General features: G+C 42.7%; 1 protein-coding gene across 1 annotated transcript in view; it reads left to right on the top strand.

Annotated features, from left to right (window-relative positions):
• nsmaf (neutral sphingomyelinase (N-SMase) activation associated factor) overlaps positions 1-14,896 on the top strand; it is a 106,753-nt gene that overhangs the window by 70,897 nt on the left and 20,960 nt on the right. The window contains exons 25-26 of the mRNA XM_087985894.1: positions 1,739-1,803; positions 7,952-8,075. Coding sequence (XP_087842020.1) covers positions 1,739-1,803; positions 7,952-8,075 — 189 coding nt within the window. The remainder of the gene's footprint in view (positions 1-1,738; positions 1,804-7,951; positions 8,076-14,896) is intronic.

The following is a 14,896-nucleotide window of genomic DNA, read 5'->3' as shown; positions in this document are numbered from 1 at the left end:
TGTTTTTGCCACCAAAGTGGATAACCACACATTTATCCACATTGGACAGATGCATAGAAGATGCAGTTTACTCACCTAGCCTGTCCAGGTCACCCTGTAATTTCCTAACATCCTCCTCACATTTCACCCTGCCACCCAGCTTTGTATCATCAGCAAATTTGCTAATATTACTTTTAGTACCATCATCTGTATCATTAATGTATATTGTAAAAAGCTGCGTTCCCAGCACTGATCCCTGTGGTACCCCACTGGTCACCGCCTGCCATTCCGAAAGGGAGCTGTTTATCACTACTCTTTGTTTCCTGTCAGCCAACCAATTTTCAATCCAAGTCAGTATTTTGCCCCCAATACCATGCGCCCGAACTTTGCTCACTAATCTCCTATGTGGGATTTTATCAAAGGCTTTCTGTGGTACACTACATCCACTGGATCTCCCTTGTCCATCTTCAGAGTTACATCCTCAAATCTGTGTTTGTGTAAGGGGAGACATAAATCCATAAGACCATTTAATAAAAAGGAACAAGAGCAGGCTGTTCGACTCCTTGAGTGTGCTCCTCCAATCATAGGATCTGATTCCTCTCAGCCACTTCCCTGCATTTTCCCCATTCCCCAACTGATCAGGAAACTATCTATCTCAGCCTTAAAGGTTCACAATTTCTCTTCCCCCACAGCTCTGCCAAGGAGTTGCAAAGATTCTCAACTTACCGACATAAGAGATTTCCTCTCATCTCAGTCGATGAGAGTTTTGTTAATGGTAATATGCTGAAGGTGAGCGTATGGTCATCAGGACAGCAGGCTTCAGCTAGGTAGTAACATCCTGTAAGATGGCATAACATAATGTTCATTGTATAGGCTTCCAGTCAGCAAGCACCCCCTTTCAAATAAGATAATAAAGGATGGTGAAAAACTGTAGTCTAGTCTTTGACAAGAGATGAGGAAAATCATCAAAACAGCTGAAGGCTGTTTGTGTGGGTGGCACGGTGGTGCAGTGGTTAGCACTGCTGCCTCTCAGCGCCAGAGACCCAGGTTCAATTCCCGCCTCAGGCAACTTTCTGTATGGAGTTTGCACATTCTCCCCATTCTGCATGGGTTTCCTCCGGGTGCTCCAGTTTCCTCCCACAGTCCAAAAATGTGCAGGTTAGATAAATTGGCCATGCTAAATTGCCTGTAGTGTTAGGTGTAGGGGTAAACGTAGGGGAATGGGTCTGGGTGGGTTGCGCTTCGGATGGTCGGTGTGGACTTGTTGGGTCGACATTAAGTAATCTGATAGTGAATATACATAGTGCATGGACATATCTCTGTTTTAGCAGTTTTAAATTATATAGCTTTCTATATTTTGTAATGCTGGATCTTTCTGTATTCATTCTGAGTGAAGCCCTCACTGTTGAATTTAAATTGGTGATTTAAGGTACAAAATATGTAAATATCAAAATTCTTCTCTTGTCTTGTCCTCAATTGTTACTGAGGGTGTGTTTTAAATTGGTACAAAATGTAAAACCATCAAATAAATAATCTTAACTTTTGCAGGACTTCCTCAATCTGTCATTGTAACTTTGGCAGGAGATTATTGGAAACCCCAGAGGAATGGCATGAGCCTTAATTTATATTTTTACTTCCAGGTTTTCCTCCCAGCTTCTGCCAAAGTTACAGCATGAGATACCTGTGTAATATTTACCCTCATATTTTCAATTCATTGGCCTCTGACTGGTCTGTTAAACTGATCTCCATTTTTTATTAGGCATTGTCATCTTGTTTGTTACTGGATGATACGACAGTCCTTTGTTCGTCGTGGGACAACAATGTGTATGTATTAAATGAAACATAACCCTGAATGCTGGAGATAAGAAACAAAAATAGAAATTGCTGATGAAACTCAGCAGATCAGGCAGCATCTGTGGGAGGAAAGCAGAGTTAATGTTTCACATCCAGTGTCATGAGTTCCGATCAAGCCCTGCTGAGTTTCACCAGCAGTTTCTGTTTCTGAATGTATTAAATGTTGCTAAAAGGACTGTTTTAATCAGTTGTTTCCAAACCTCTGATGGAAATATTGGTGGACCTGTTTTTGAGAAATGTGGACTAAATGGAGTTAGTTTCAGTTGGAGAGTACCTAGATATAGCCATAGAAACGTTGCAACCCAGACCATTGTGCCTGAGATAACTGAATAACTTCAATAATGTCCATTTGAATAGCCTTGAAGCTTCAGGAGCAGATTCATATTCCTTTTCAATGATTTGAGGGTTTCAGCCTCAGTCACCAGGCAGAAAGTTCTGACACTCAGCACCTTCTGGGAGAAAATGTTTTCTTTTCCTCATGTTCTCTCTAATCCTTCTACTAATTACCTTATTTCTGTGTCCTATGGTAATTGAATTCTCCACGTGAGGTAACAGGTCTTTCCTGCCCATTCTATCCAAGAATTTTGATATCCCACATTATTTTAAACATTTCAATTATGTCACCCCTCAGCCTCCTCTATCCTAAGGAAAACAACTCTGAATTATCTCACTGTTCTTCTTAGCTGTAATGTTGAAGGCGCAACAGCATTCATGTAAATCTGCTCTGTACTCGCCCTCATGCAATTATGTCCTTGTTGTAATTTAGTGACTTAAACTGTACATAAAACTCCCAAAGTTGCCTAACTGGTATCTTCAGTCGCTCCAGTATTTATAGTCAATACCTCAAATAATGATGATTCGGGGATGCCGGTGTTGGACTGGGGTGTACAAAGTTTAAAAATCACACAACACCAGGTTGTGTGATGAAAGAGCGTCGCTCCGAAAGCTAGTGTGCTTCCAATTAAACCTGTTGGACTATAACCTGGTGTCAAATAATGATGGAAGACATCCCATATGTCACCCTTAACTGCCTTTATCTACTCATTCAGTGATCTTCAGGATCCTGTGGACATGTATTTCAATGTTTCACTTCCTCTGCCTCTCGCTATGTCCTCCCATTTATTGTGTATTCCTTTAAGTTTACCCTCCCCAGTTTGCACTTAGAGTCATAGAGGTATACAGCATGGAAACAGACTCTTCGGTCCAACTTGTCCTTACCTAGATATCCTGAATAAATCTAGTCCCATTTGCCAGCATTTGACCCATTTCTACCTAAATCCTTCCTATTCATCTATCCATCCAGAGGCCTTCTAAATGTTATAATTGTACCAGCCTCCACCACTTCCTCTGGCAGCTCATTCCATACACGTACCACCCTCTGTGTGAAAACAAATTGCCCCTTAGGTCTCTTTTAAATCTTTCCCTTCTCACCTTAAATCTATGCCCTCTAGTTTTGGACTCACCTCATCCCAGGGAAAAGGCTTTGTCTATTTATCCTATCCATGCCCCTAATGATTTTATAAACCTCGATAAGGTCACCCCTCAGCCTCTGATGCTCCAGTGAAAACAGCCCCAGTCTATTCAGCTTCTCCCTATAGCTCAAACCCTCCAACCCTGGCAACATCCTTGTAATTTTTTTCTGAACCCTTTCAAATTTCACAGCATCCTTCCTGTGGCAGGGAGACCAGAATTGCGCGCACTATTACAAAAGTGGCCTAACCAAAGTCCTGTACAGCCGCAACACTACCTCCCAACTCCTTTACTCAGTGCATACCAAACATCTCCATCTCCATCTACGACTCTACTTTCAGTGAACTTGCGCTCCAAGGTCTCTTTGTTCACGACTTTACCATTAAGTGTATAAGTCCTGCCCTGATTTGCCTTTCTAAAATACAGCACCTCACAATTATCTAAATTAAACTCCATCTGCTGCTCCTCAGCCCATTGGCCCGTCTGATCTAGATTCCATTGTAATCTGAGGTAAATTTCTTCGCTATTACTATACCTCTAATTTATCATCTCTCCGACTGATCATCTGCCACTTTCCTGTCTCCTCAACTAAACCATTGATCTCATTCTGCAGTGGACAACCATCCTCTTCACAAGCAATGGTGCAGCCAATTTGTGTTGTCTGCAAAGTTCCAAATCATACCTCCCATGTGTAAGTCCATATTATTGATATATATCACAAATAGCAAGGAATCCTGTGAAACATCACTGGAAACTGTTTTCTGTTCTTTGACGCAGCATCAACCATTATCCTATGTTCCTGTCACTGAAGCAGTCTTACATATAATTTACCATATTACCCTGCATTCCATGGACTTCATTTTTCTAACCAGCTTACCATGTGGGATTTTCTCAGATGCAGTACTAAGATCTATGTAGACCAGATCCATTGCACTATCCCCATCAATCCTCCTTTTAATCTCTCAAAAATGTATTTAGTTAGTAAGATATGGCCTTCCCTAATGAAACTATACTGACTGTCCTTAATTAATCTGTAGGTGAAAGAGGACTGAAGGTGCTGGAGATCAGAGCCAAAATTAGAGTGGTGCTGGAAAAGCACAGCACGTCAGGCAGCATCCGAGGAGCAGGAAAATTGATGTTTCGGGCAGGAGCCCTTCATCAGGAATGAGCCCGAAATGTTGATTTTCCTGCTCCTCGGATGTTGCCTGATCTGCTGTGCTTTTCCAGCACTACTCTAATCTTGACCCTTAGTTAATCTGTACCTCTCCAATGAACAGATTCCTATTTCTCTGTATTGATTCTAGCAATTTGTTAACCACCAAGGTCAGACTGTCTGGCATTTAATTATTTGGCCCATCCCTTGGACCCTTTTTGAATAATTGTTTGATGTTATGAGCCACACAGTGGCTCAGTGGTTAGCACTACTGCCTCACAAAATCAGGGACCCAGGTTCAGTTCCAGGTTTGGGAACTGTCTGTGTGGAATTTGCACATTCTCCCTGTGTCTGTGTGGGTTTCCTCCGGGTGCACCGTTTCCTCCCATGATCCAAAGATGTGCAGGTTAGGTGAATTAGTCATACTAGTGGTTAGCACTGCTGCCTCACAGCACCAGAGACCTGGGTTCAATTCCCGCCTTAGGCGACTGACTGTGTGGAGTTTGCACATTCTCCCTGTGTCTGTGTGGGTTGCCTCCGTTGCTCCGGATTCCTCCCACAGTCCAAAAATGTGCAGGTTAGATGAATTGACCATGCTAAATTGCCCGTAGCGTTAGGAGCAGGCGTAAATGTAGGGGAATGAGTCTGGGTGGGTTGCGCTTCGGCGGGTCGGTGTGGACTTGTTGGGCCGAAGGGCCTGTTTCCACACTGTAAGTAATCTAAGTAAATTGCCCGGAGTGTCTAGGGATGTATAGGGTAGATGGATAAGCCAGTGGTAAATGTGCAGTAATAGGGTAGGGGCTTATGTCCGAATGGGTTGCTCTTTGGAGGCCTGGTATGGACTTGTTGGGCCGAATGGTCTGTTTCCCCACTATAGGGTGTCTTTAAAAAAAAAACATTGATGTTTGCCAATTTTGAATCCGCACCTGTATCTAGTGAGGATTGGGAAATGACTTTCAGAGCATCTGCTGTTCTCTCCTTGGCTTCCTTTAACAGCCAATGGTACAAGTGATTTGGGTCGGTTTGTTCACCCATCTTCAAGGAGGTCAGTTCCCTTCAGTATTCCAATAAAAGCAAAATACTGCAGAAGCTGCAAATCTGAAACAAGCGCAAACATTGCTGGGGAAACTCAGCAGGTTCCCTGGATGACAAAGGGAAGTAGGTTCTTTACCCAGAGAGTGGTGGGGGCATGGAATGCGCTGCCTGTGGGAGTGGCAGAGTCAGAGTCATTGGTGACCTTTAAGCGGCAATTGGATAGGTACATGGATGGGTGCTTAAGCTAGGACAAATGTTCGGCACAACATCGTGGGCCGAAGGGCCTGTTCTGTGCTGTATTGTTCTATGTTCTATGAAGTAGAGGATAAAATAAAAATGAGAAACAATGTTGTGGGAAATGTCAGTTTGGAATAAAGTTGAAGACTGGGCAGAAAGAATGTGGGGGGGATATTCGAAAGAAGGACTAGGAATGTAAGAGTAAAATGTAATGGTTATCATAAAAGGAAGCCGCTGCAGAAGGGGGTATCTCCTATGTTGCTGAAGGAAGCTGGAATTGAGATCAAAGAATCATATTGCAAGTATTACAACCCTGTTCAAAATAAGGAAGAGGGATAAACTCAATAGCAGTTACTGAATCACTGACAGATCATTACCTAGGACATATCAATTCTCACTTGCTGAGGGTTAAAAATCTCAACACCAGGTTATAGTCCAACAGGTTTTTTGGAAGCACTAGCTTTCGGAGCGCTGCTCCTTCCTCAGGTGGTTGTGGGATATAATCACCTGATGAAGGAGCAATGCTCTGAAAGCTAGTACTTCCAAAAAAACCTGTTGGACTATAACCTGCTATTGTATGATTTTTAACTTGTCTACCCCAGTCCAACACCAGCACCTCCAAATCATCACTTCAAATGTAGTTAACATAGGACGGTCAGCACAGATTTGTTGGAAACAAATTTTGCCTTACTAACCTGATTGAATATTTTGGTGAAGTAACAGAGGAGTTGATGAAGGCAGTGCAGTAGATGATAGATTTATGAAATACAGTTTGAAATGTCATAAATCTTAACAGGGTTATTCAATCAAAGGAATTTGCATGGAATTAAAGGGCTATTGGTAACTTGTGTGCATAATTAGCTAAATGGTAAGTGGCAGATACTCATGAGAAATGGATAGTTGTCTGATTGGAGTGTATTTTGCACCAGATTACTAAGTACAGTCTTTAGCTGAAGTATGATTAGAGGAAACGGAATAATTGATCCATTGTACACTGTACATTGATATCATGTACCGGTTGGTACTTCACTGTATTACTGGGAGATGCTGAACATTCAAAGGTGCAGTTTTCAAATGATGCGTTCATTTAGAACGTATTCAGACCAATGTTTTTGGATTTTAATAACTGAGATTAGACTGTCAAAGCCTGCAAGTAGAGGTTTTTCCTGAAGAAGGGCTTATGCCCGAAACGTCGATTCTCCTGCTGCTCGGATGCTGCCTGATCTGCTGTGCTTTTCCAGCACCACACTTTTCAACTCTGGTCTCCAGCATCTACAGTCCTCACTTTCTCCTAGTATTTAAAACTGTGGTGGGTTTTGATCTAACGTGGGGAGAGACTGTATTTTCTGGCAAGTGATTAAAAAGAATATATGATGTATTTAAATGAATTGGCAAAAGGACAGAAATGAAATGTTTTCACACAGGTGATGGTTAAGATCTAACATGTACCAGCTTACAGGGTGGTGTAGATTTTGAGAAGTTTCAACAGACCATTAGGAATGTAACTGAAAAAGAGAGACAGTGAAGACTCACGGAACGTTTCAGAGAACATCTCTGGGGGACACACCAAACAACCCCACCGCCATTTGGCTGACCACTTCAACTCCCTCTCCCACTCCGCCCTGGGCCTCCACTGCCAAATCCAAGTCACCCGACGCCTGGAGGAAGAATGCCTCATCTTCCGCCTGGGGACCTTCCAACTACATGGCATCAATTTTCCCATTCCCCCCCTCCCCACCTCAATCTAGATCCAACACTCCAACTCGACACTGCCCTCTTTGACTGTCCTACCTGTCCATCTTCCTACCCACCTATCCACTCCGCCCTTCCCTCCAACCTAGCACCATCATCCCCTACCTGCATCTACCTATCACCTTCCCAGCAACTCCCTTCTTCCCCCCCCCCCCCCCCCTCCCCGTCCCAAATTCCTGATGAAGGGCTTATGTCCGAAACGTCAACTTTCCTGCTCCTGGGATGCTGCCTGACCCGCTGTGCTTTTCCAGCACCACACTTTTCGACGTAACTGAAGAAACCTAATTTACAGAGACCTGATAAAAATAAACTTGGGTCAGGGACCAAATTAGACAGCTCTTTCAAAGAACTGACAATCACAAGAGGTTAAACAATGTCCCTCTATGCTGACTGTATGATTCAAATAAACATTTTTGATAGATGTGTGAGTATAAACAATGGTCTGATGTATTTCTGGATTCATTGTTGCAGATATTTTTACTCAGTAGCTTATGGACGAAGACAAGATACACTCATGGGTCACGATGATGCTGTGAGCAAGATCTGCTGGTATAATGACCATTTATATACTTCTTCCTGGGATTCTACAGTCAAGGTCAGTGCTGCTAGTTGACCTTTTGAGGCATTGTAGATGGGAAGTCCAGACTAAGTGCAGTTTTCAGCTGAAGTGTGATTAGAGGAAGGAGAATAATGGAACCATTGTACATCAATATCATGGCACTTCAGTACATTACTGGGAGATGCTGAGCATTCAGAGGTGCATTAATTTAGACCGTAAGGTTCAATGGCATTACTTGAAGAACAAAGTATTTCTAGTATCCTGCCAGATATTTATTTTTCATTTTGTATACCATATGAGAGTGTTAAATTCATGGAAATCACTGTTTTCACCTGGAAGGACTATTTTAGGTCTTGTATGATTAGATGGCAAAAGATCTAAAGGCAGCTTTTGCTTTTACTGCACTTGCATGCGTGGGTGTTATGGAAAGGGGAGTGTGTGTTGGTGGTGATTGGCAAATGGACCACAATCTTGTGAAAGGAATAATCTATAGGGAATGCTGCTGGTGAATGGAAAAGAGATGTGTGATAATCGCATCTTGCTGGAAGTGGCCGAGATGCCAAGGGATGACCCAGTGCATATGACTCTGATAGTGTGAATGATGAGGGAAAGGACCTCCAATTCTGGGAGGGAAGATGTAAGGGTGAGAGCAGAGCTTTGTGAAATGTAACCGACATAGTCAAGGGTTCTGCCTTCTGAAAGGAGAGTCTTCAGTAGAATTAAAAGAATGACATACACTGTATAGGATACACTGTCTCTGTTCACATTCTCCAATCTCTCTCTGTAAATGGAAGAGCCTTGGGAAAAGTTGATGGGCAGAGAGATCTGCGAGTTCAGGTCCATTGTACCCTGAAGGTGGCTGCACAGGTGGATAGAGTGGTCAAGAAGGCATATGGTATGCTTGCCTTCATTGGACAGAGCTGGCAAGTCATGTTAACATTGTCCAAGACATTGGTTCGGCTGCATTTAGTATACTGTGGACAGTTCTGGTTGCCACATTACCAAAAGGATGTGGACGCTTTGGAGAGGGTTTACGAGGATGTTGCCTGGTACGGAAGGTGCTAGCTATGAAGAGAGGTTGAATAGGTTAGGATTGTTTTCATTAGAAAAAAGGAGATTGAGGGGGGACCTGATTGAGGTTTACAAAATCATGAAGGGTATAGACAGGGTGGATAGAGACAAGCTTTTTCCCAGGGTGAAGGATTCAATAACAAGAGGTCACATGTTCAAGGTGAGACGTGAAAAGTTTAAGGGGGATACGCACGGCGCACACAGCGTGGTGGGTATCTGGAAGGCGTTGCCAGCAGAGGCGGTAGAGGCAGGCACGGTAGATTCATTTAAGGTGCGTCTGGACAGATGCATGAGTAGGTGGAGAGCAGAGGGATACAGGTGCTTAAGAATTGAACGACAGGTTTAGACAGTGGATTTGGATCGGCTCAGGTTTGGAGGACCGAAGAGCATGTTCCTGGGCTGTAAATTTTCTTTGTTCTTTATCTGCGTCATTGAAACTGATATAATAATTTTGCATATGAGTGTTTCCAAATTGCATTGTCAGTGTTGGCTGTCCAAATGGGGATGTGACGAGGTGCCCTTGGGAGCAGAGAGAAATCCGTGTACTGGGGTCTGAGGGATAATTTACAGAAGAATTTTAATGAGTGCGTGGGGACTAACACTAAATGGTGAGATGCTTTTCTGTATTCCTGAGGTTCCCAATTCTTTCTCTCCATGTTTGAGCGGCTGGCCCCTTCCTGTGTTTGGTGAACATCACCTCACATCAGTCCCTCAGATCCCTCAGCAAGACATCTAGGTAGGTGACTCAGGATCTTCCAACATCCTTTGAACTAGAAATCCTTTTAATTGGTCAATGCAGTGAGTGAGTAGCCAGTCTGACCTCTGGGACTGAGAGCAGAATCCTAACCCTGTAGCTGGGTTAGACATTGAAGTGATTTCACCCTTAATCACTAACTCTGTGTCTCCCATCTTCTATCATGTTCAACTTTGATAGTGAATAGTGAATTAGCTTGATTGTCATGAGGACAGTGAAAAGTTTACAGGTTGTCACTAATCGCATCATCTTGGGTACAAAGGTACCTAGGTACAGAATCTTAGGTATAAAACAAAAAATAAGGAAAACAAAGTTTTAAAAGTTAAGCATTACTAAAAATAGGAAAACAAAGAAACATAGTTAACAGCTCCTGGACCTGAAACATTGTTAGAAACAAAATTCAATAAAATTTAGACGAGACCACCAAAGCTGGAAACAAGACAATTTATTCTGCGATCTTGCAAGAAAGAACCCCAATTGCAGAAAGCAATTGAAGTGATGATTATTCAAACTACTGCACAGTTATACTTTCGAGCTGCGTGAGGTCACCTCTCCCGATTCCTGCATTACCCAATCTCTCTCAGTATTTTGCCTCTGCCCATCTATGCTCCACGCCCATTGCCCCCTTGCCCAGGTTGGCAACCTTCCTCTCTGTAAGTGCTGACACACATTACTTTGTCGACAGTACATCAAGATCTGGTTCAACATTTTGTATCAATTCTGCCGGTACATTCCATCCTCGGACATTTGTATCATTTTGTATAGCCCAAGCATTTCGGTTATCTCAGCTTTTTGCTGAAAATATCTTTTTTTAAAAATAACTTATTTGCTATAATAATTACACACCAAAGTTAGTATTTAATTAACCACAATTATACACTGAAAAGTAGAGATATTCTTCCCTAAATACCTGCAGAGTTAATAGTTCTCTTGCTGTACCCCTTTTCTGTATGCTTTTTCTATATCTGCAAAAACAACACTTTTCCCCATTTCTAACAACTCCCTCATTTCTTTTCTTTTACCACTTGTTATTTTTGCAATTTTATTTTCTGCCCTCTTTTAACTCTACAGTGCAGAGGTTCACAATCTTGCCATTTCTGTCCTTCTAAGTCTGTCTTTCTCAAACTCCAGGAGTAATCTGCTACTCACTCTTTCTTGCACTTGTATTGTTGTCCTCCCCAAAGACATTACCAGCTTAGTCATTATCCATTTTAACAGATTAACTCCTATCAGTAAACCTACAATTATTAGTAATACGTGTATGCCTAAATTAGCTAACCATTTTCCCCAACGGGACAGTCTCCAGTCACCCCATCCCCATCTTTCATCTTTCATCTTTTCGGAGTTCATCCGCAATTTCTCTTATATTGTTTATCTTTTTCTTTACTATTTCTGCCTTATCTTCCACTATGGAAGAGGTGTCTGGGATGAAGGTGCAGCATTCCTTACCAATCAGCGCACAAGTTCCCCCTTTTTTGGCCAAGAGATAGTCTAAAGCCATTCGATTCTGCAAAGCTGTCAGTCTTGTTGCTATCATTTCGGTGGTTATGGCTGATATCTGGGATTGAGTTTCCCCCATTGCGCCGGTGGTATCATTAATTAAAGTTTCAAGGGCAGCCGCCAGTTTCTGTATTTCCACCCCTGCCCTTGTAGTGCTGTAGTTTGGGAGTAGTGTCCACAGCAGACAGTCTCCTTCAGGGACCTCTCGGGTCTTACGTCTTATCCCACCCCTCCTTTCTTAGGTTAGGCTCATGTTTTTCTGTTTGGAGGTGAGGGACTATATAAGCAAGGTAACAGCAACCACGCTAGCCTTTCTTGTTTTCAGGCAATGCTTCATCAATTACATTACATGCATTTATTTCCACACATTCGGTCACTTGAATGTATTTTTCCCTGGGAATAAATGGATAGGCTTTCGGACCACATACCCAATATGTCCCATTCAATACTTGGGGAGTGTTTGTGGCAGTGGCTTGGTTGGTATGGACACAAGATGATTTTCCTAATTGGAAGGATGCGGCGTCATTCCGATTACAGAAACAGGTGATATTCACTGCTCCTTTTGGTGGGGAAATTCTAAGGCTATCGATAACACCCTGGGTTTTCAGGGCTGGCCTTGGGAACCATCCCGCAAAGTTATATTTGCTCCTTTCATATTCCCACTTTGTATTATTTAAGCCCGAGTCAAATTGTTGTACATCGTACACTTCTCTTTTGGTAAGCGGTATTACCGAGGTGGGGATCCCAGATTCGCCATGGTGTGGGATCTCTGCACAGACCCAACAGTTGGCAAGTCCCTCTTGTTTGGCGTCATTTTGGCATAGTGTAGTGAAGTGATTTTTCCCGCTTCCTTGAACAGTTAGTACTACTAACATCATAATACTATACCAGAACCCACCCATCTCTGAATCCTGCCTATCACCCCATCTTAATCTTTTAGGTGCCAGGGAGAGGTGAGTCCATGCAAACCTTACAATCAATACAATATATATCATCAAACATTAAAAGAGTCTTTTATCTTAGTTCATTCCCTTTTTCTCAGCTTAACTTTCAGAGGGTTGTCTGTAGGATGAGCGTGCCACTCTGCCAATGGGGCGTTCACAGGACCTTTAATGCGAGTGTGATGACTCCACCCTTTCTCAGCAGTCCGGATAGCTGTCTCAGTAGTCAGGAGGGTTAGGAATGGTCCCTCCCAGCTCGGGTGGAGTTTGGTATCTTTCCAAGTCTTGATCAGGACCCAATCACCCGGTTGTCGAACTCAAGTGGAGGTATCTGGGTCAACAGACCCTTCTTCCTAAGGACAGACAAAGAAGAGCCAAGCGCCACAATATAGTTCTTTAAAAACTTATCATTGAACTCTACAGTTGGTAATTCCCCTCTTCCACCCAAAAAAGGTAATCCAAACATCATCTTATAAGGAGAGAGGCCTATATCATGTCTCGGAACAGTCCTAATGCGTAGCAATGCGATAGGTAAACATTTTGTCCGTGGTAATCGAGTCTCTAGGACTAGCTTAGATAATTGCTTCTTCAAGATTTGATGCATTCGTTCCACCCGCCCAGAGGAGGGTGAGTGCCAAAGGGGTGTGGAATTCTTGCCATTACTTCTTGTAGTATCTTGGAAGTAAAATGGCTACCTTGGTCTGAATCTATACTTTCCACTATTCCATATCGTGGGATGATATGTTCAAGGCATGTTTTCACCACTCCTTTTGAGGTGGCTAATGACATTGGGAAAGCTTCCACCCACCTGGTTAAGTGGTCTATTAGGACCAACAGGTACTTCTAACTACTATAAGGCTGCTCCATCTGCTGTCTTTGCAGCTCCTAAATCTTTTAGTCCCTTTTCCCCCTTTGCAGTAAACAACGGGGCACCCTGAAGATCTGAAATTGTAGATATTAGGGAGTATATCACTGCTCCTTGTAGATATTAAGGAGTATATCACTGCTCCTTGTGGATTCAGGGCCGCTTCTTTAGCTACCTCATTGACCAGTCTATTTCCTCTTACTTCCGGTTCATTCCCCTTCTGATGCACGTTTATGTGAACTATCGCTATTTCTCTCGGGAGTAATAGGGATTCCAGCACTTGTTTTATCAATTCCCCATGTGTTAGTTCTTTTCCTCTGCTATTTATCAGTCCTCTTTCTTGCCAATTTTTTTTTTTCGACGGTATGTGCATTCCAAACGCATATTAGGAGTCTGTACATATTGTTCCTATTTTGTTTTCTAAGGTTCTGAGAGCTCTTTCTAGGGCATAGAGTTCACAAGTTTGGGCTGACCAGCCGTTAGGCAGTCTTTCAGCCTCGATAATGCTTCCCTCTATCCCGTCTACTACAGCATATCCATTATGCCTTTTACCCTCCATCATCCGGGAGGACCCGTCGATAAATAACCGAGCTCCCGCATGCAACGGTACGTCTCTTAAGTTCATTCGTACTTTAGTCTGATATTCAGTAATATCAAGGCAGTCATGTTCTGGATTGCCAAGGGGCACCACCTCTCTCTCCGCCACAGAAATGCAGCTGGATTCATGCAACTGTCTGTGACTAACACAAGGTCATCCTGCTCTATTAAGATTGTCTCATATTTCAAGATCCGAGAATCTGTGAGCCATCGCCCTGCTTTCTGATTTAGTATGGTCCGTACCTGATGTGAGGTGCTGACTATTAAGGATCCCCCAAAAGTAAGTTTCTGACTCTCCTCTACCAATAATGCTGTTGCTGCCACTACCTGCACACACTCTGATCAGTAATGTATCTTTCCATTCTTTAATTAACAATGAATTAATGCAGTTCATGTTTTAAATTAACCATGAATCAATATGACAGGTCACTGAGAATGTGTGAAGGAACCCTGCCAATTAATATTGATTCAGGCTAACACAATTGATTTATTATAAATATTAATTATTAATTATATATATATATATATATATATATATATATATATAATATAATTCAGAGTGGAAACGCAACAAGTGACTAAAACATTTTAAAAACTGTAATCGCGCAGTTCTGTTTGTTTACCAGTCACATGCGACTTCTCTCTCTGTTTCTGTAATTGTTTGTGCTCGAGCACATTCATTTTTAAGAACCTCAACAGATTCCATAGCACCATTTGCAGAAACCGTCGCCATAATCCAATTAACTTTTTCGTTCCCACTCCCTTTGGCTTAAACTTTAAGGATGACCTTGTTGCCCCCGTATCGACTAGGAAAACTACGTACTCTTTGTAAGGTCCCACCTTTAAATTTATCAAGGGTTCCTGGTGGGTCCCCGGGGGCAGGAACTCCTGACACCCCTATTTTTCATCAAGGCTCATAAACGGCACTGCCTTTACTTCCTTTTTCGGATCTGGACACTCTCTCTTAAAGTGACCTGTCTTTCCACAGTGATAACATCCCGCCTGTGGGGATTTCCACTTTGATCCTTGTTCCTGTCTACCAGACCCCTTCACATCTCCTCCCCGATCCCTTCTCCTCCCTTTATTTTCAACATGCTGCCCGCCACCATTCCGGTTTCCTTCTCCTTTT

This window comes from Chiloscyllium plagiosum, unplaced genomic scaffold (genome assembly GCF_037043375.1).
Source record: "Chiloscyllium plagiosum isolate Xiang-an unplaced genomic scaffold, Cpla_swu_hap1 HiC_scaffold_4, whole genome shotgun sequence".
NCBI lineage: Eukaryota > Metazoa > Chordata > Chondrichthyes > Orectolobiformes > Hemiscylliidae > Chiloscyllium > Chiloscyllium plagiosum.
Note: the sequence above shows the minus strand (reverse complement) of the source record. Positions and strands in the feature narration are given on the sequence as shown.